The sequence below is a fragment of the Gracilinanus agilis genome, chromosome 4, assembly GCF_016433145.1.
Source record: "Gracilinanus agilis isolate LMUSP501 chromosome 4, AgileGrace, whole genome shotgun sequence".
Classification (NCBI taxonomy): Eukaryota; Metazoa; Chordata; class Mammalia; order Didelphimorphia; family Didelphidae; genus Gracilinanus; species Gracilinanus agilis.
Window position 1 is genome coordinate 391,543,322 of NC_058133.1, and position 20,132 is coordinate 391,563,453.

General features: G+C 34.9%; 1 protein-coding gene across 1 annotated transcript in view; it reads left to right on the top strand.

Annotated features, from left to right (window-relative positions):
• The window catches only part of TBPL1 (TATA-box binding protein like 1), a 34,404-nt gene extending 15,824 nt beyond the window's left edge, over nucleotides 1-18,580 (top strand). The window contains exons 2-7 of the mRNA XM_044677023.1: nucleotides 8,284-8,473; nucleotides 10,004-10,086; nucleotides 10,448-10,511; nucleotides 12,982-13,085; nucleotides 13,182-13,276; nucleotides 17,793-18,580. Coding sequence (XP_044532958.1) covers nucleotides 8,339-8,473; nucleotides 10,004-10,086; nucleotides 10,448-10,511; nucleotides 12,982-13,085; nucleotides 13,182-13,276; nucleotides 17,793-17,872 — 561 coding nt within the window. The 5' untranslated portion in view covers nucleotides 8,284-8,338 and the 3' untranslated portion in view covers nucleotides 17,873-18,580. The remainder of the gene's footprint in view (nucleotides 1-8,283; nucleotides 8,474-10,003; nucleotides 10,087-10,447; nucleotides 10,512-12,981; nucleotides 13,086-13,181; nucleotides 13,277-17,792) is intronic.
• The last annotated feature ends 1,552 nt before the right edge of the window (nucleotides 18,581-20,132 follow it).

The window sequence follows — 20,132 nt, forward strand, 5'->3', positions numbered from 1 at the left end:
TCCCTCGGAGATGTCAAATAACCTGACAATGTTATACCATAAAGTACATATTTCAGCATTCCTCATATGGGAAAATAAGGCAAATATCACATATAAGAAAAAACTCATGAAGGAAATAAAGTGAAAAAATACTATGCATCAATCTTCTTTCAGATTCCATCAGTTCCTTCAGTGGTAGTGGATAGCATTTTTCATCATGATTCCCTTGGAGAGTTGTCTTGGATCCTTGTACTGCTAATTATAGTTAAGTCATTTACAGTTGATCATCATACAATATTTATGATCTCTTGGCTCTGCTTCACATCAGTTCATATAAGTCTTTACAGATTTTTTCTGAAATCATCCTGTGCATCATTTCTTATAGCACAATAGTATTCCATTACAACCATATACCACAACTTATTCAGCCATTCTTCTTTTCCTTTTTGTGAAAATGAGGAAATGGGTGCCAAGAGAATTGAACTGACTTATTCAAGTTTATTCAGCAGGTTAGTATCAGGATCAGAACTAGAACCTAGTTTTCTGCTTCTTCTCTACTATGAAATATTTAATAGAAAATATTGGGATTCATCTGAATATTACTACAGTAGATTAGTAGAATTTTTAATTAGTAGATTTCAATATTGTATGTTAACCACTTTAGAAGGTGCTAACAAATATTACTTGACCAATTTGAATAAGGACCTATCCTGTTCTAAATACTGTGCGAAGTGCTAGAGATAAAATTAAGAAAAAGATAGTCCTTACCATTTAGGAGGTTACATTTTAATGAAGAAGACCAGACACAGAGGGAAGGTGAAATGGCTGGGATTTTGAGTCATCTATAAAAGAATATTGGGAGGGAGGGAGTTTTTTGCTCTGCCTTATCAGAGAGGTAGAAGTAATTAAGGGTATTGATGAGGTATAAGTAGTAATCTTAACTATTAACTAAAATAGATTATTAATCTTAAAAATCAAGAATCATGATATTTTAAATTAGACTTTATGGTGATAATCCACCCAATTTAACATTGCATACATAACTAGCTTTTAAGTCTGTGAAATAGTTCGTTAGAAACTGATTTGAAGTAATTTTTGATTATCTGATGATTCACACCTTAATGGCAATAGTTTGATTCTTATATTACTTTTTTTTCTTTTTAAACCCTTATCTTCTGTCTTAGAACCAATATTGTGTATTGGACCTAAGGCAGAAGAATGGTAAGGGCTAGGCAATGGGGGTTAAGTGACTTGCCCAGGGTCAAACAGCTGGGAAGTGTCTGAGGCCAGATTTGAACCTACAACCTCCCATCTCTAGGCCTGGCTCTCAGTCCACTGAGTCACCCAGCTGCCCCTCTCATATTACTTCTAAAAGAATAAAACTTGTTTTGCCAATTTTTCTTGGGACAGTGGTACCAAGCTGAATTATTTTAGGTAGTTTATTGATAAGTTACTCCTTTGGATAACTACCCGGCCAAGATATATATAATAAACTCATATGCTTCTCTGTCAGTTTGCAATTCATTTTCTGAGGTGTGGGATAACCTCAATTTTGCTTTGACACTATTGTACCTAGATCACCCGGTGTGAGTGGTGGGAAGGTAACATGATATAGTAGGGAAAAGCCTAAGATTTTGAGTCAGACCAAATTCTAATTTTATCAATTACTGTTAGTGTGTCCTTAAGCCACTTAACCTCCCTGAGCTTCAACTTTCTTCATCTGTAGAAAGAATAGGTTAGACTGAATAAACTCTTAAGATTAGTTCAAGCCCTAAATCTATGAGAAATTGAATCATTTGATCTATGACTTGACCCTGTGTGCCCAATAAATGTTTTTATACTGACACCAATTTGTTTGTAATAGTCAATTTTTGCATTCTCAATATGTCTGTTACTTCCTGGTTTCTGCTTAAGAAGTAGCCTACTGTAAAACTTTATAAATTTGTTTTAGGTCTAGGAGCTGGACCCTGAATTTAGGAATCAGATGAATTTTTAATCTTTCAAAAAATGAAAAGTAAGCCTTAAATTTCTCCCCATTGCCCATGAAATAAAATGCAATGCCCTTACCTAAATAAAAACCTGGCTCCACCTTATCTTTCCCTTGTGCATACTTTCTTCCATCAAATCAGACCTAAAGTCCTTCTTAATCTTGTCCTTCATTTTGCTGCTTCTATGCATTAATGATAGCTGTCCTTGTGCCAGAAATGTTTTTTCTACCTCTTATGATTACTGAAATCATTTGCTTTCATCTAATCCTAGTGTCGGTCCTTCCTTCTCCATGAAATCTTTTCTAATTTTTCCTTAGCTTAGCTGAAAATGATCTCTTCACATTTTTATAGTATTTTGTCTTATCTCTCCTTTGCCCTTATTTTATCATCAATACAATCAAGTAATTCAGTTATGTATAATAAATGCTTTGTGTTCCCTCAAAGAGTTTAAGCTTCTTGAGGACTGAAACTGGTTTTCCACCTTAGTAAATATACAGTGTTTTGCATGCAGGTTTTTATGTTTATGTATGTGTTTTATTAATTTCATTTTTAATTAATGCAAATTCATATTATTTCAGTGGAAAAAATGAATATGCACAATCAAACAAAGCAATTTCCCTTTTTTGGCCATGTCCAAAAAATATGTCTTAATCTGTTCCTTGAGTCCGTATTCTCCATATCAGGAGTTCAGTAGGATGTTTTCATCATCATTTCCCTAGAATTTTGGTTAATCATTGTTCGATCAGAGTTCTTAAGTCTTTCAAAGTTGTTTTTCTTTAGCAGGGGTCGGCAACGTATGGCTCTCGAGCCATATCTGGCTCTTTTGAGGGCCAGATATGGCTCTTTCTGCAGGAGCCATAAAGGCAATTTTTTTTTTTCAGGCGCTGTTGTTACAGGAGTGCGCACTGTGAGCACTGAACAGCTCTCACGAAATTACATTTTAAAAAATGTGGCATTTATGGCTCTCACGGCCAAAAAGGTTGCCAACCCCTGTTCTTTAGTGTAGGTATATAAATTATTCTTCTGGTTCTGCTCCCGTCATCCTGCACTAGTTTATCCATGTATTACCAGGTTTCTCTGAAATAATGTTATCATTTCATATAGCATAATAGCCATTACATTTCATATACCATAATTTGTTCAACCATTTTCCAACTGATAAGCACCCCTTTGGCTTCCATGTCTTTTCTACTTTAAAAAAAGGATGGAAACGGGTGGTACAGTGAATAAAGTGCTGGGCCTAAAGTCAGGAAGACTTGAATTCATGAATTACCTAGTAGCTATGTGATTCTAGGTAAGTCACCAAATATCTGTTTGCCTTAGTTTCTTCAACTCTGTATAAAGTGGGGTTCATAACAGCACCTACCTCTCAGAGTTGTGAGGATAAAACAAAATATTTGTGAAGCATTTTGCAAACATTAAAGGGCTATAAGTGCTAGCCATTATTATTTTTCTCTACATATTCCTTTTTCTTTCATTCCTTTGGAGATTGTAGTAGTGGTATCACTGGATCAGAAGAAGTCTTGCTGTTTAGTAATGTTTTGGGCCTAGTTCCAAATTGTTTTTCAGAATGGCTATAGTTCTACAAGCATTGTATAAATATGACTGAATTTGCCATTTTTCCTTTTGATCAATTTTGCCAATTTATTGGAAATAGAGTAGAACTTCAGAGTTTATTTAATTTACACTTCTCTGTTAGTGGTTTGAAACATTTTTGCACATGGCTGTTGATAGGATTTATTCCTTTGAAAATCACCTATTCATATCCTTTGACTAAAATACTGCCATGAACAAGCAGATAAAACACAAGAGCCCCACTGAGTACAGTGCCACTGAGACCCTCAGTCCAGCCCAAAGCTCTGAGTTATTATTCAGGGAAAAAACACCTGTGGAGGAGGGGTCAGCCAAACCCACCAACTGCCAACCAACTGCCACTCAAAGAGCAGAAGTGAAGCAGTCAAGGTACCCTGAGAGAGAGAGACAGGAGGCAACATGTGCCAGGCAAGTCAAACCACTGCCACCATGTTGACCTTTGTCTCCTCTGAGACCTTGATGAAATACAGGTCAGCACCCTGAACCCTTCTAATTAAGTGTCCCTCAGACCACCAGATCTGTTTCCAGCCCAGCCCTTGTAATCATAACTGAAGGGAGAGATAATTGTGAAGGGTTCTGTCTTATTACCACTGGCAGCAGCTGACCAGCTACCACCAATAGTCAGATGAGCACAAAGGCTGCACTGAGAATGGCAGCACCCTATTCCTGTTTCTAGCCCTTGCAACAATTATTTAGGAAAGCAACTCCTGTGGAAAAAAGAGGTCTGTTATTCCATAAACCTTTAACCAACTGCCCCCCTAAGTAGACAAGCCAGCCAGTTACCATTTGTTTCAGTATATTGGGTACCTAATTTGCTTAGACTCTCTATTTCTTAACTAGTAACAAATTATTTTCTTAGGTACTACTTTGTGGTATATTTTGAAATCTCATACTTCTAGGTCTTTTTCCTTCCCTCTTTTTTTCATTATTTCCATTGAGTTACTTCACCTAGGTCCTTTAGACCTAGACTTTTCATTTTCTTCTATCTATTAAAGTAATCTTTTGGGAACTTGATTGGTATGGCATTGAATGAATAAATTAACTTGGGTAGTAGTATTTTTTATTTATTGGCAGTTTATTATGGGAAAAATCTAGTGTAAAAACTTCCTAATATAGATTGGCAATATATCTCTTTTTCTTAAAGAGGTGCCTCATGATTTTTCTCCAATGTCACAACCAGTATGTGTTAGAAGTAGGAAATGAAACCAAGGATGGCCCTTTACATACTATGCCAGGCTACTTAATCTACTGGAAGCTCTCTTTTCTTTCCTTTAATATATATATTTTATGGGCTCCTTACTTAATCTTCTTTCTTAGAAGCAATACTCAGTACAAAAAAAACAAAAAAAAAATCTTAAATTTTTAATCCTTTCTTTACAGTTTTGTTTTTTTTTTTTTTTTACTCAGTATTGATTCGAAGACAGAACAGTAAGGGCAAGGTAGTTGGATTTCTGACTTGTCCAGAGTCACACAGCTAGGAAATATGTAAGGCCAAATCTGAACCCAGGGACCTCATGTCTGTAGGCCAGGGTGTCTATCCAGTGAGCCACTTAGTTGCCCTCCCCTTAACATCTTAAAGCAATCTTGTGAGTTTTTATCTATATCTTAACAGCAATTTTATGAGATCATCAGCCCTTTTCCTTTCCTATGTCAATGTTCAAAACCATGATGATTTAGATACTGAAGAAAACACCCAAGCTATCAGCTTATTTCTAAATTGCCATCTTCTATTTCTACTCTTGCATATATCTTCCTGCCTTTTCCACTCCACCAAAACTAATATATCCCTTAAAGCAGAATTTTTTTAAAACAGAAAAGACTTAAATTTAGAAAAAGAAGCCTCCACAAAATTCTAATCCATTTTCAGAGATTCCTCCAAAATATTCATAACATTACCCACATCTTCTCTAGTCCATAGCAGTTTTTGATGCACATAGGTTATAGCTTGGAATGCTAATTGTTTAATAAATGTTTGCTGAATTTGATTTTGAAATTCAAATGGGTAGGAAAAAAGTATGGTATATGGATATGGATAGCATTGGTTCCCAACTCATCTTCAAATTTAGGATTACCTAGGATCTCAGATTCCCCCCCCCAAAAAAAAAGGTCAAAGAGGACACTAAGGAGTATGTTTTGGGTCATATGTAGAGTAGAACCTATTCCATCTATAATTCTTCCTTTCTTCCCCATGAGTACATGGAATATAACTCACATCTGAGGAACCACCAGGAAGTTTATACTTGCTGCTCTTACTAACTGATGCTATCTTCTTCTTTTCAAATGATTATCATAATTTTCCAGAAGGAAATGCATTTCTCCTTAGTTTTTTGATGTGCTTTTATAGAAATCTCAGGTGCCGTGCTAAAATTTCTTGACTCCATAACAACTTGATATATGGGATTTGTTGAGCTCTGACCTTCCTCCAAGAGATATTTGGCAAGGTCAGGAGAAAATAAGCAGATAACATAATAGGTACTCGGGTATACTTAAAGGCTCAAGGAAACTTCTGTTGGGATTTTTTATGAAAGTGATCTAAAAATAAAAGGAAGAATATTCATTTCTTTTTCTCTACTGAATCTTGGTAATGTATTTTGTTATATTCAGGGTTACCTTTAGATGGAAACTTCTAATTATCAGTCTTCTTTCTGTGGTTAGGTGACAAGTATTAACTATAGTGTTGAATTAAACAATCTCCTTTACTTGCTATTCTTTTTTTTTAGAAATTTTATTTCTAAATATTTATTCAGAATGTAAATTTGATTATAAATATAGTCATCATATAAAGAAAGTGATAGATTTTTGTAGAAAAGTTAAAATTATTGATTTTTAAATCATTAGGTCTTCATATGATGGTAATAAAAAATGGAAAGTTTTATGGACTTAAAGCAGAATTTTCCAAGTTGTGGGCCTTGTGGAAGCTGTAAGGGGTGCAAAGCAATGCCAAAATTAGTGGCCATTTCATACTTGTCTCCTACATAAATATTTCCTCTTTTTTTTAATGAAAAAAGTTCAAATCAAAGTAAAATAAAGCAAGATGTATGCATCAAATTTATTCTTCTAGTGGGGTACAAAAGGAGTTCACAGACACAAAACTGTCTCATTGTTATGGGCCCAGTTTGAGATGGTAGCAAATAGGTGCTTGAATTTCTCTCTTGCCTTATACTTTCCCTACTGGGACACTTGTCTTTTCCTCTTCTGGAGGGATGAAGGGGTTGTTTATGACATGCTGATGTAATTTTCCCTACCAACCTCATTCTGTTGTTGAGTAGAGCTAGCCCATTGTCATGCCTTTCAAAGACTTGGTGGCATATCAGTGGTCAATCTACTACACACTGATGTTGTAGACTCCTCCACTGCTGACCGGTAGTGCCTTAGTCTCAGGCCTCCCATACCCTCTAAGGTGAAGAAGGAGCCAGGGTCTAGATAGGCAAGAAATGACTGCCTGAAGGCCAAAAGCTTCCTTCCACCCTCCTCATCTGCCACTGAGGCTGACCCATAAGCCCTGTGACTTTCCCTGCTCCTGGTACCAGGCATCTAGTAGATGAGGAGGTTTAAAGCTTGAGGCTGGGCTGGCCCCACAACAGTCTTGTTTTTGGGAAACAGTTTAGTGCAAAAGAAAGAGAATCAGACCTGGAGTCAGAGGGCATGGGCTCCATTCCTCGATTTGCCACTCAGTGCCTAGATTATCATCAGCAGTCAGTGAATGGTCGCAGGGCCTCAGTTTCCCTAACTATAAAATGAGTGTCATGGACTTTTGTTTCCATTTAAATCTATGATCCTGTGATACTGAATGCAGGGATTGTTTGTTAACTTTACTCTATTTTTCAGATCTGGTATAAAATTTTTAATAAATTAATTTATTTTAATTCAATCTAAATTAAGAAAGTTACATGAATTATTTTAAGCAATACATGGGTTGGGCATGACATTTGGTTTTTTTGTTTGTTGTTTGTTTTAAGGGAAATCACTTATATATAAAGATTGGAAACAACACAGCTAAGGAGTGTTCATCTAGGATTGGGCCAACTCCATAAAAGATATAGAAAAATAAAAAATAACCTAATTATCTTCTTTTAAAAAATTAAACAAATTTTCTTCAATTAATAAGTATTTTCTCTTTCTCTCTTTCTCTTCCCAATTGAATGACAACCCTCCTCTCCATCAAAAACAAAATAAAATACTAACAAATATGTATAAGTAAACAACGAAAATTCATTGGTCATGTCCAAAAATCTGTCTCATTCAGTATCTCAGTCAGGGGGTGGGCTGGTATGCTTCATTTTCAGCACTTCATAACCCAGCCTTTTGTAAAAAAATTATTGTAATGTTGATTTTTATTTACTTTTTGAATAAAAATCTAAATACTTATTTCTTTAGAGAAAAGGAAATAAGTATAATATTAAAAGTTAAGATACCAAGTTGATCTGTTAAACTTTGACATCCTTTTGTCTCCTCATAACAATGAGATGGAAAACTGAAACATAGTTATCAAACCACAGAGAACTCTTCAAAAGAACTTCATGCATTATTTTTTCTTAGTAGGTATTCTTAGGTAGAATTCTATGCATTATAATTTAAAATAAATTAAATATAATTTTTAAAAGGATGTGGTTATTTTCACATTTTTATTTCCAAAATTATTTCCAGTGAAGAAAAGAAATGTTGCCTTCAGATAATTGAGCTACATGAGACTGTGTTTTAACTGCTTTGTTCTCTTTTTCAGGATGTGAGAGCTTCATGGTGCACTGGTGGGGAAGCTGAGTTTGTAAACTACCCCAATGGATGCAGATAGTGATGTTGCATTGGACATTTTAATTACAAACGTAGTCTGTGTTTTTAGAACCAGATGCCATTTGAACTTAAGGAAGATTGCTTTAGAGGGAGCAAATGTAATTTACAAGCGTGATGTTGGAGTAAGTAAAATTTAAAATGTACAATACCTAAATTTAAATTAAGAAAGCTTTGGGCCTTGAGCTGAGATAGATACTACTATTTAGTCTTGTCAAGGAATTCATTGGCTATACAAACATGTTGTTTTGTCAAATTTCATTTGTCTCTAAGAGAATGCTTTACAATTCTTTTTTTAAACCCTTTTCTTCTGTCTTAGTACCAATTTTAAGACAGAAGAGTGGGAAGGGCTAGGGCAGGGGTCGGCAACCTTTTTGGCCATGAGAGCCATAAACGCCACATTTTTTAAAATGTAATTTCGTGAGAGCCGTACAGTGCTCACAGCGCGCACGCCTGTAACAGTGCCTGAAAAAAATGGACTTTATGGCTCCTGCAGAAAGCCATATCTGGCCCTCAAAAGAGCCATACGTTGCTGACCCCTGGGCTAGGCAGTCAAGATTAAATGACTCACCCAGAGTCATAGAGCTAGGAAGTAGTTGAGGCTAGATCTGAACCCAGGACTTTCTGGCTCTAGGCTTGATGCTGTAACTATTGTGCTGCCTACCTGCCTTTATAATTCTTTAAAAAGTATAACTGAATAAGCAATTCTAATATATTATATAAGCGTATTATGTTTTTAAACTTACAGATTATCTGAAAGATTTAACTTCTATTAAGTTTGCTTAAATACTATAATTCACATTTAAATCTCTTATTTTTAAGATATGATTTTTTTCAAAAAATTTGAAGTAAAAGGAAAAAAGTAATTGGTAATTTGCATTTAATGTTTTGGAATACATCTGTGATGCTTTTAGTGAAATTCTTTTGTGATCATATTATGGCTGTCTACATAAATTGAGATGAGTCCATGGTACAGGAGTTTTAACACAAAAATAAACTCAATATATATATTTAAACATTATAATAAATTTGTTTGCATGATGTCTCCCCCAATAGACTGTGAGTTCCTTGAGGAGAAGGACTGACTTCTGCATTTCTTTGTATCACAAGCCCTGAACACAGTATCTGGTGCTTAATAAATGCTTGCTGACTAAAAGTGAAAAGTATATATTCTCAGTGTATATTGATTACAAGTATGTAATTTAAAACTTTTGTGTATAATATTTTCTTGGAGGAAGAACCTAAATTCAAGGCCATTTCCCTTTTTACTTGATATGGTAGTTTGTTTTTATTATCTAATTTCATATTGAAATTGAGGCTGTTAAAACAGATTTAGATGGGACAGGGAGATGGCCCAGTAGATAGAGTGCCAGATCTGGAGACAATAGGTCTTGGGTTCAAATGTGGTCTCATACATTTCCTAGCTGTGTGACCCTGGGCAAGTCACCTAACCCCAATTGTCTAGCCCTTACCCTAGGTATTGATTCTAAGAAAGACTTAAAAAAAAAAAGATAAATTTAGATGTATATAAATAGATATTATTTAAAATTTCAATTAGTTATTCTAGAGGTATAAAAACAATTTTTTGTTTTCTTTAAAATTAAGTTATCTTTGAATATTAGCATTTACTATCTTTATTGTTACTTTTTTTATAGAAAGTGTTAATGAAGCTTAGAAAACCTAGAATTACAGCTACAATTTGGTCCTCAGGAAAAATTATTTGCACAGGAGCCACAAGGTAAGTGTATTAATCTAGATGTTTTTTTCCAGTGAAAACAGTTTTTTCCTAGATTTTTTTTTTGATCTACACTTGTGATTTCATTAATGAAGAAGCTCCCTGCACTGTATATTGGCATGTGCTTTGCAACTTACTCTAAGTTGCCTGAGTCAGTGAGAGATTAGATGATTTGGCCAAGGTCATATATAGCCAGTATGTGTCAAGGTAGTATTTTTACTCCATTCTTTCAGACACCAGGACCCCTAATCCATGCTATCTCTCTCTGTACATATTGAGATGTAAATAGAAACTTCTTTGGTTTACAATTTAGTTCCTGTGTATAGCTCATTTTTTAATTTTTTTTCTCTTCTTGAAACTGTAGTGAAGAAGAAGCTAAATTTGGTGCCAGGCGATTAGCCCGAAGTCTACAGAAACTTGGTTTTCAGGTAAAGTGCATAAGAACATATAAACTGGACATATTTGAGATGTACATTTTGATCACTTAGCAAACATTGTTCTAGTACAATCCTTAGTGCTGGGATTACAAGATAAAAAATGAAATGGCACCTTCCCTCGAGTAGCATATAGAAGTAAATACAGAATAGATGTACAATAACTTCAAGATCATTGTGGGAGAGAAAGTGGGAGAGCACTAGCAGTTGACAGGGAGTGGGGAGGCACTTAAGGATATGGAAGGTTTCACTGGGAGTAGAGAAATATTCATTCTTTGTTCCTATATCCTCAGCACAAGATGCAATGCACACAATAGGAATTTAATAAGTAAATACTACTGACTGATTGAATAGCAAGAAAGCAAGTTTGGCTAGACCATAATTAGATAATCATCAAAAAACTCCCAATTTGAATGTAACTTTCTGTGCTTCGTAGTAAGTACTCTTAAGTATGGTATTATACTGAATTGTTCTGCAATATGGCAGAGAAATAATAATGTAAATAGTAGGAATCCTTTGTTTATGCTTTTTCTACCATTCCTTTCCCTGTCTCATGCTGAGATAAGTGAGAACCATCTACTAATGCTTTCTGTGGCATTGAGATTTATTTTTTCACTCTCCCTTTTTCTTTAGCTTCTATTACCAGTAATAGTAATAGCAGTAATAGAATCAGGAAATGGCTTGTCAGAAGAAAAGTAATTAATCTTTGCTCCCTTTCCTTGAAAATACTAAATTTATGTAACTGGATTTTGTGCACAATTAAATCCCCCTTTAAGATGTATGCATTGTTTAAAATGTGACATCTCATGAATTTTTATATTAAAGCCCTCATTCTTTAGGCATCATCATTTCTATTGCTTTTCTTTGGGGGGGTGGGGTTCTACAGGATATACATAGCATATAGTAGCCAAACAGATTTCTATTTCATATATATGTTATAAGAAATATGTTCCTTAATTAAAATAGTAAATTTTATATGCCGCTTCTTATTCTTTAAGTATTGATCTTTTTTTTTTTCCCTCCATGGGCAAAGTCTTAGCCTTAGTAACATTTTACTTGTAAGGGTTAAAAATAGGGGTTTTGACAAAATAAGAGGACAGCTTTTAATAACTTAAATTTTAATGAGAATATAGTAGAGTTGTAAATTAATGTTATCCCTTTAAGCCAGAGAAAAGAAAACTTCTAGCAGCTTTTAACAATTAATAATTTAGTTTAATCAAAATAGAGATAGTTAAAGAATATTGTAAAATGAATATAGTAAAGGAGGGAAATATAGGAAGGAGGTAGAGAAAGAAATTTTCCTAATGTCTACATTAGTTATCCTATAACTGACTATATAAAACTGCCTGTACCTACCTATAAATAACTGCCTATAACTACTGCTAATAATAACCATCTCACAAAGTTCCAACCCAATCTGCCCCAATCAAAACCAACCCAAACAGTGTTTAATCCAACCCCAATTAGGTTTGTCAATGAAGACCAGCCATCTTCCAAAAGGTTCAAGAAAGGGAAAAAAACCTAACAGCCCAAACCAAAAACCCAAAAGGCAGAAAGGCCTCTAAAGGCTAAAGCCAAAAGCCCTCTCAGTAAGCTCAGGCCTGCCTTTATATTCCAGCAACTAAATGCCAATCACCAACTAATCACCAACCCACACCACCAGCAACCAACCCCCAATGACCAACTCATGCCCAGCAGCTAACTTTCCCACAACTGCCAGCCCTAACTGTTAGCAACTGACAGACAACCCAACTAACACTAGCCCAGCAAGGGGCTCCCCAGTTCCTAGTTCCTGTCACGGTGGGCTGGTTAATCCCCACATATCTATATGGTAAGAGGACCTCCATGTTCCCCCATTAAATGAATAAAGGAATAAAGAATTCCTTTTTACACACTTAATACTGATAAATTATCTCATAGGTACTCTTAAGAGGGAGAATTAGAATAAATGAAGTCTTCTTATTAGGGCTTTTGAAACTTAATATTGATCATAGTGATGATTGCAGTATGTAAAAGAAATTTGTGTATAATTCTAATGTGGGGTCATTTAGTATTCTAAAATGATTCCTACTGTTTAGCTTAAAGAATAAATTAAATTGTTTAGCAATCAGCATAATAACTTTCATAGTTTTCATCCTAATTCCACATTTTCCTAAGTTGGTACTACTATAATGTACATATTGACCTTGAAGATAATAAATGACTTAATACAGAAGGAATAACCAGCTGGTTATGAGGAGAACAGGACATGAGTAAAGGTCCTCCAACTCCAGGCTGAACATTTTCCCACAAAGCATAAAACTGCTATGCTAAGTCCTCACTGTTAACTTCTTTGTTCATGTGTTTGACAAGAAAAATAAAAAACCACTGAGGTTCCAGACATTCTTGAAAAAACATCCTAGGATAACCAGATGTTCTTGTTTTTCAAAATAATTTACTTGATTCTGCTTTTCCCTTCCTAAAGGTAATATTTACAGATTTTAAAGTCGTTAATGTTTTGGCAGTGTGTAACATGCCCTTTGAAATCCGATTGCCAGAATTCACAAAGAACAATAGGCCTCATGCCAGGTAGGTATTAAATTAATATAACTAGCTTTTTATATTTGAATCACTTAGAAAGCTTTATTTTTGTGTTATATTAATTAGAACATCTCTTGTTGACAGTTATGAACCTGAACTTCATCCTGCAGTATGTTATCGCATAAAGGCTCTACGAGCTACATTACAGATTTTTTCAACAGGAAGTATCACAGTAACAGGTACTTTCTCTGAATTATGTGACAAGAGTCTAAATGTGATAAGACACTTGTATATTAATATAAAGTAACTTAAATATGTCAGAATTGTAGTTAATATCCAGGATGGCGATTTTATTTTTAACTTATTAAATTGCTATAATAAGTATGGTACTCAATAGCATGCAAAGGAACCTCAGATGTTGTGAAGTCAATTGTAGATGTGTTACTTGGGGTAACAACTCAGATGTAATTTGTGCTACTTCAGTTTTTAAAAACTTAAGAAGCAATTATAGGTCAACAACCTGTGATACTCAAAATGATTTTTGGTGGGATAGTGATCAGGGTTATGGAGGGAGGTGCATATGTGGAAGCTAGGCTCAGTAATAAAATTGGTGAGCTAGCTAATGATATTAAAAGCAGAATTTTAATAGATTAAGTTGCTTTCAATATTCTCTCCACCATTAGTTTTTCCTCCCTTCTATCACTGACCTGTAGGCACATTTCCTGTATCTTATTCCTACTCCGCTTGCTAAGAAAGATGACTGATACTTGCTGATTAGGGTTTAGCATATGATCTCTTCCATGGAACTTGCTGAGTTGATAGCTTTGATACCTCCTTAGGGACATAAACTTGGCTTCTTCTCTCTTTTGCCCGTCCCTACTTCCCTGGCTTAACTTGACACCATTTTTCCCACAGTATCACCAAGTACACTAACTTCTAGATAGGCTTCCAATGAGTAAGATATACTCTCATCTTGATTTGAAAAATAGACTCGATGTTCTGCTTTGTTTTTAGAGAGGATAATATTTGAACTTCCTACAACATAGGGTTTTTATGAAGAATATGAAATACTACATGTGAACTATTAATTAGGCTTTTGAATATATTTCCTATAACATGTAGATACAGGTTATATATGTATAAAATGTGTATGTACTGAAACAGCAACTGAAAACTGCCAGTATTTGCCAAAAGTACCACAGAGAAAAACTTTAGTCGGGGATCTTGAAAGTTATTTTTTAATCCACTTTTATTGAATTAAATTGACAATTGGTAAAAAAATTAAATTAATTTTTAAAAACTTCCAGTCTAGAAACAAATTTTTTTTTTTAAAGTGGAGTTTTTGTAACTAATTTTTACTCACTCAATTCAAAGTATTTTTAAAATTAACTTCATGATAGAATTCTGGTAAGTATAGGAAGACAGTGAACAAATGCAAAGTGGGAAGTAGAACCTAGACTACAACATGCATAATTAACTACTACTATATAGAGAGAACTGCACAAAGCTTTGATTGTAATGACTAATTACTAATTAGTCATAATAATTATAATGACACAATGATTATAATGACTAAGGTTGGCCCTGGAGAAGAATTGAGAAAATGGACTTCCTGGGACAGCTAGGTGGCTCAGTGGATTGAGAGCCAGACCCAGAGATGGGAGGTCCTGGGTTCAAATATGGCCTCAAGACACTTCCCAGCTGTGTGACCCTGGGCAAGTCACTTAACCCCCAATGCCTAGCCCTTACTGCTCTTCTGCCTTGGAACCAATACACAGTATTGATTCCAAGATGGAGGGTAAGACTTTAAAATTTTTGTTTTATTTTTAAAGAAAATGGTCTTCCCTCTCTTTTTTGTAGAAGTGAATGGTTTTACAGGTGTGGACCATTATGTATACTTCCAAAATCAGGAGGTATGTTAATTTACATTCCAAATCCCTTTTTTCTCAGTTTGTTCCAGGTTCACTAACAAGCTATAGGCCAGTTTATATAACACCTGTACCCAGAGTAGCTGTAAGTTGCCAGATGTATGTATATGCTATCACACATGTGATCAGTGATTACCAACTCTTCTAGAAATTTATGGAAAAGCTGTTTTGTATCTCCTAGTGTTAGAGAGTCTGAAGGCACAGCATTTGGGTCTCACACCCAGAAAGTATCAGACAGGACTTGAACCTACACTTTCCAAATTCTTGAGACTGGCTATTTCTGGGTAAATGTGTGTCTGTCTTGTGTGTGTGTGTGTGTGTGTGTGTGTGTGTGTGTGTGTGTGTACATACACATAGCACTTACTGTTAAGAAGTTTTTTCTTTATGTGTAAATCTGCAACTTCTACCCATTGTTCTTAGTTGTACTGTGGGAAAGAGAAGCTACTAATTAAAACAAGTCTCATTCCCCTGTCAAGTGTAAAGCTTTCACATAACTGAAAATAGCTAGTCTGTCCCACTCTTAAGTCTTCTCTTTTTCAATCTAAGCATCTCAGCTTCTTTCATTTGATCCTCATATGACATAGTTTTGGAAGACAAACAACTGGTTGTCTTCCTTTTAATGCTCATCATTACCCTTCCTAAAATGAAGCTGGTAAAAGAAACATTTTTGTTCAGAGGGAAGGGAACTCCCCCTGCAGCTGTAGCAATTGAGTTGGGATACCCAGTAATGCTTCCATCTTGCAAACCGTATTCTTCCCTTTTAAACTTGGCTTAAGACAACCTTCCTAGTTTTCCCAGTCACTCCCCCAGTTGATCCTTACTCCTTACCACTTACATATCTCATGCTCTTTTCATATTTTTTTTAATCTATATTTATGTTTGTGTCATTTTTCTAAAGTATTTTGTGTATGTACCGACTTTGCATATTGAACTAGGACTTCCTCAAGGTCAGGAACTTAGGGAGTGCACTGCCCCAAGAGTGGAGATTTTCTTCCTTCCTCAGTATTTTCTCCAGGGGTTGGTCCACATTAAGGGAATGAGATTGTGTATGTATGTGTTTGTGTGTGTATGTGTGTGTTTGGAATGCTTATTTATTGTTACTGATTGACCTGCTAAAATATCAGATTTTTTCTGGTTTTCAGTAGTTTAATGGTGCCACAAGAAAAGAGGTGAAGTAAAACACTAGGTTGGTGAACAGTTTGATTTTTTTCCTGAGAGTTCTAGAAGACCAGGGTTAGGTCAACTATAGAGCCATCCTCTTTGGTCCCATAGCTTCCAAGAAGATAAAAGATTCAAGGAGACGAGGGAACAAAATAGTATCCATCTCCTCCATGTTTGTGGCAGAAACTCTTAACTCCAGAGACACTTTCCTATTCCAGCTTTCTGCCCTAAGTTGTTCTACTCTTGAGCCTATGTATGCCCTCCTTCTCTAGTAGGTGTTTACTACTACTGTCAATTTCATATTGGGCTCTTATTGCCCATATCTGCTTCATTAAGAGGAATATTTAGATGTTGATCTAGAAGAGATTTAAAACTCAGATAATCTGATACTTTAGACTGATACTCACACACACACACACACACACAAAATGACATGTTGTGATTTGGCCAAGGCAACTCAAGCAAAATTTGAATTTAAATCCGTCTTCTGACTCCAGATCCAGTCTGACCTCAAATCTAATACTGGCCCCAATATGTTAGATTATTTCCACACAGAGATTGATTTTAAAATGAAATTTAAAATGTAGGCTATAAAATTCCAAGCAAAGGTCATAGTATACATTTCTGTATGTTTAATAAAAATCAAAGTTATAAGTAGCTGAGATAAAGCAGAGGGCTTAACGCAAGTAAAATCTTCCTTTTGTCTCAGTTACCAGAGAATTATTAAGCTGGTTCTTCATAAATTTAAGTAGATAATAAAGATATAATGATTTAAGGCAAATTGTCTGAACTGTCTGATACCCAAAAGCTAGTTACTTGCAGTTTTCTTACAAATTGTCCGTAAGTCCTTTTTTGATTCTAATAAATACCTTGGGAATTCTCAAATATTCTGTTTTTAAGAGCAGACCTACCACTGGCCAAGTACCGTGTTAATTCAAGTTCTATGTTGGGATGAAATGAGGGACTCATAAACCATTGAACAGTTAACAAAAAATGGTTTACTTAGCAATCACCTAGAAAGGATGTTCAACAAGGATATTTTAGCATACTGTAGCTCAGTTTTGGTTATGGAAATGCCTCTGGTTAGTTGGCTAGCAAGTGATGGTCAGTCTTAGGACCTCCATCAGATCTGAAGGGCTGTTACTCCATGTGTTTGAACCTTTTTAATTGGCCTGGGTGGCCAGGAAGCTACATCAGTCAGAGGCACCTAGGAAGTCTTGCCAAGCAGTACACAGCTTGAGCCCTGGCCTAATCAAGTCCTGGGGTCAGCTTTGTCACCTTTTAGGGAAACAAGCTTAACCTGTTTTGGGGGGAGGGGCCTTGGTACATTCCTGGTCCTATCACACTTGGCAGAAGTAATGATTTACATATTAATAAGTCAAATTACACTAAGCAAAAGAGTACTGAGATTTTTTTTTGTCATTCCCAAGATTTATTAGCTTATATGAACCTTTCTCATCTGTAGTAAGATGGCTAGAAATCTGAGCCTGAGGATCACTAAACTCTTGATGTTTTAGCTTAATTTTCTTTTATCTGTCATATACCCATGTGTATCATTTATAGGTAATGACCTACAAAATTATATTAGTTTTAATTTATATTTTGAAATACTGTAATTTACATTTTTGTAGGTTAACTTTTTATGGCATTTTCCTTTTTGTTTCAGGGCCAAATGTAAAGGCTGTTGCTACTGCTGTGGAACAGATTTACCCATATGTGTTTGAAAGCAGAAAAGAAATTTTATAATTCACCACTTAATTGGTTAGGTTCCCTAACTGAGCACCTTTTAAAACTGCTGCACATTGGACTCAAGGCAAAAGGAAAACTGGACCAACAGTAACTGAGGAAATAGACTCTTTTATTTGTTCATGGCCACAGTGTAAGCTCCAGTCCCTTTGGATTTTATTTTGAACAGTGCTGTAATGTAAAAAGTTTACAAGACATGAAATTGCTGCTTTTACAAAAGGACATTCTATTTATTTTCGCAGTAATTGTCGTGTCATAAGCAGAGCTGTCACGGTGTGCACTACCTTTAAGACATATTTTGGTTGGGTTTTTGGGTTTTTTTTTGGTTGTTTTTCAGTTTGAGCTAATGTGTTTTATTTGTGAATAGTCTTTTACATTTTTGTATGCTGAACATGGGCACCAAAGAAGCTGTAAAAGTTATCTTTTTTCAATTGATGAATGTGTGCACAAATAAAAGTTTGGAAAAGATCTCTCTTCATACCTATTCTATTATTTTTCTTCCCCATTTTCTATTTTAACTGAAATTGTATTACTCAGAATTCATTTTTTTAAACTATGCAAACTTAGTCTTTTGCTGAAGTGTTTTTTGGCTTCCATTTGAAGTGTATTTTGTATATATGCCACATGTGTACAGTATGTTCTTAATGCTGTGTTACCAAATGTCAGTTTTTCTTGCAAATTAGAAATAAAAAATGTATATAAACTATAGGGAATAAGAGTAGAACTTTATAGATGCAACATAATGTCTTACATTGCTAACTTAATATGATAGAGTGTTAAATATCTTTTGAGAGTTAAAAAAATTAGTTTAATAAAGAAACTCTTTTTACCCACAGATTGGATGTGAAAAAGCAGCCCTTTTGGGCTGCATCTCATAGTTACCTTTATTACTCTGAAAAGAACTTCAGTTACAGCTGAAGGGAAGTGATGGAGGTTCTCAATGTAGGCCTGTCATGTACAGGCTCCCGCTATTCTTGACAGTTTGATAAAGTTGTGCATTTATGACAAGAAGTGCCCCAGGCTGTACCATGCCTAAACTATTGTATATTTAGAAGGAAGCTCACCTTGGACTTGAAAGCCATTTTGTGTGAGACGTGTCCTTTCTCTCTAGTTTTGTCTTATTTAATGGAGCTAAAAAATAGGGAATTGTTTAGTACAGTAAATGAAAATGATACTAAATAACTTTATGAGCCAGTGTCCTCTTTGGCTCATTCCTGAGCATCAGAATGACAATTGTGCTACAGGAATGCCCTATGACTTGAATTTAACACAGTTAACAGTGTTTTAATACTGAAAAATAAAACTGAGTTTCTGCACATCAGTGGAAACAATAGGGAACAGAAGATTCCACTTAAAGCTGAATGTATTAAAATGTATGAAACATTTAGAACAAGTTATTAAAAGATCTGAGCTCCATTAAGTAATTTTTCCTGTATATTATAGAATGCTCAATTAGGATGAATTGTACAATTTTGTACAAATGTTATATGTTCTTTGTGCCCTTTTCCCCCCTTCTTCTTTACCACTCTCCATCTGGTTGCCCTTAAAGAAGTGAAAAGGGTAATAATTTCAAAATAAAATTCTTTCTTGTGGAGGTTTCTCTTGGGTAATAAGCCTGGCTTTGAAAATGATTTTGAATTTGTAGGTTATTTTAATGTTCTCATTAATAGTTTTTCTGCTATATTTAATTCATTTTAAAATTCAATAGGTCATTTAATTTCATGAGATGTAAAGAATCAAAAAACTACAGATTCTGTATTGTTAATCATTTTGAGCATATATACTTGGTTTTAATGAGCTTCCAATCCTAAGATGTTAATAAACAAGGGAGAATTAAGGAAAGAAGTGCATATGGAATAGTGACATTTTTTTTTACTATATAAAAACAAGTAAAAAGGAAAAATAGAACATGACTAACTCCAAAGTGTAAACCAAACAGTTTTAAGATTTTCAGCAACAGTTAAATCAGCTGGATCAGCATTTTCTCAAATGGTGTGTTTGGTTTCAGAATCTGGGAGGGGGTGGTACTGAGAGAACAGAGATTGTTTCTAAATAGTTGAATCAGTATTAACAGTAGTATTAGATTACAACCCAATAGGATAAGAGCAACAAGTGGATATATAGTAAGAGATAATTGACTATAAAATATCTGTAATAAAAATATAACCCTTACCAACAATTCTCCCTATTTTTGGAAAATCAAAGAACTGATTTTAGTGAGAATAAGTAGACATTTAATTGGAAATTAGAATTATTGGGG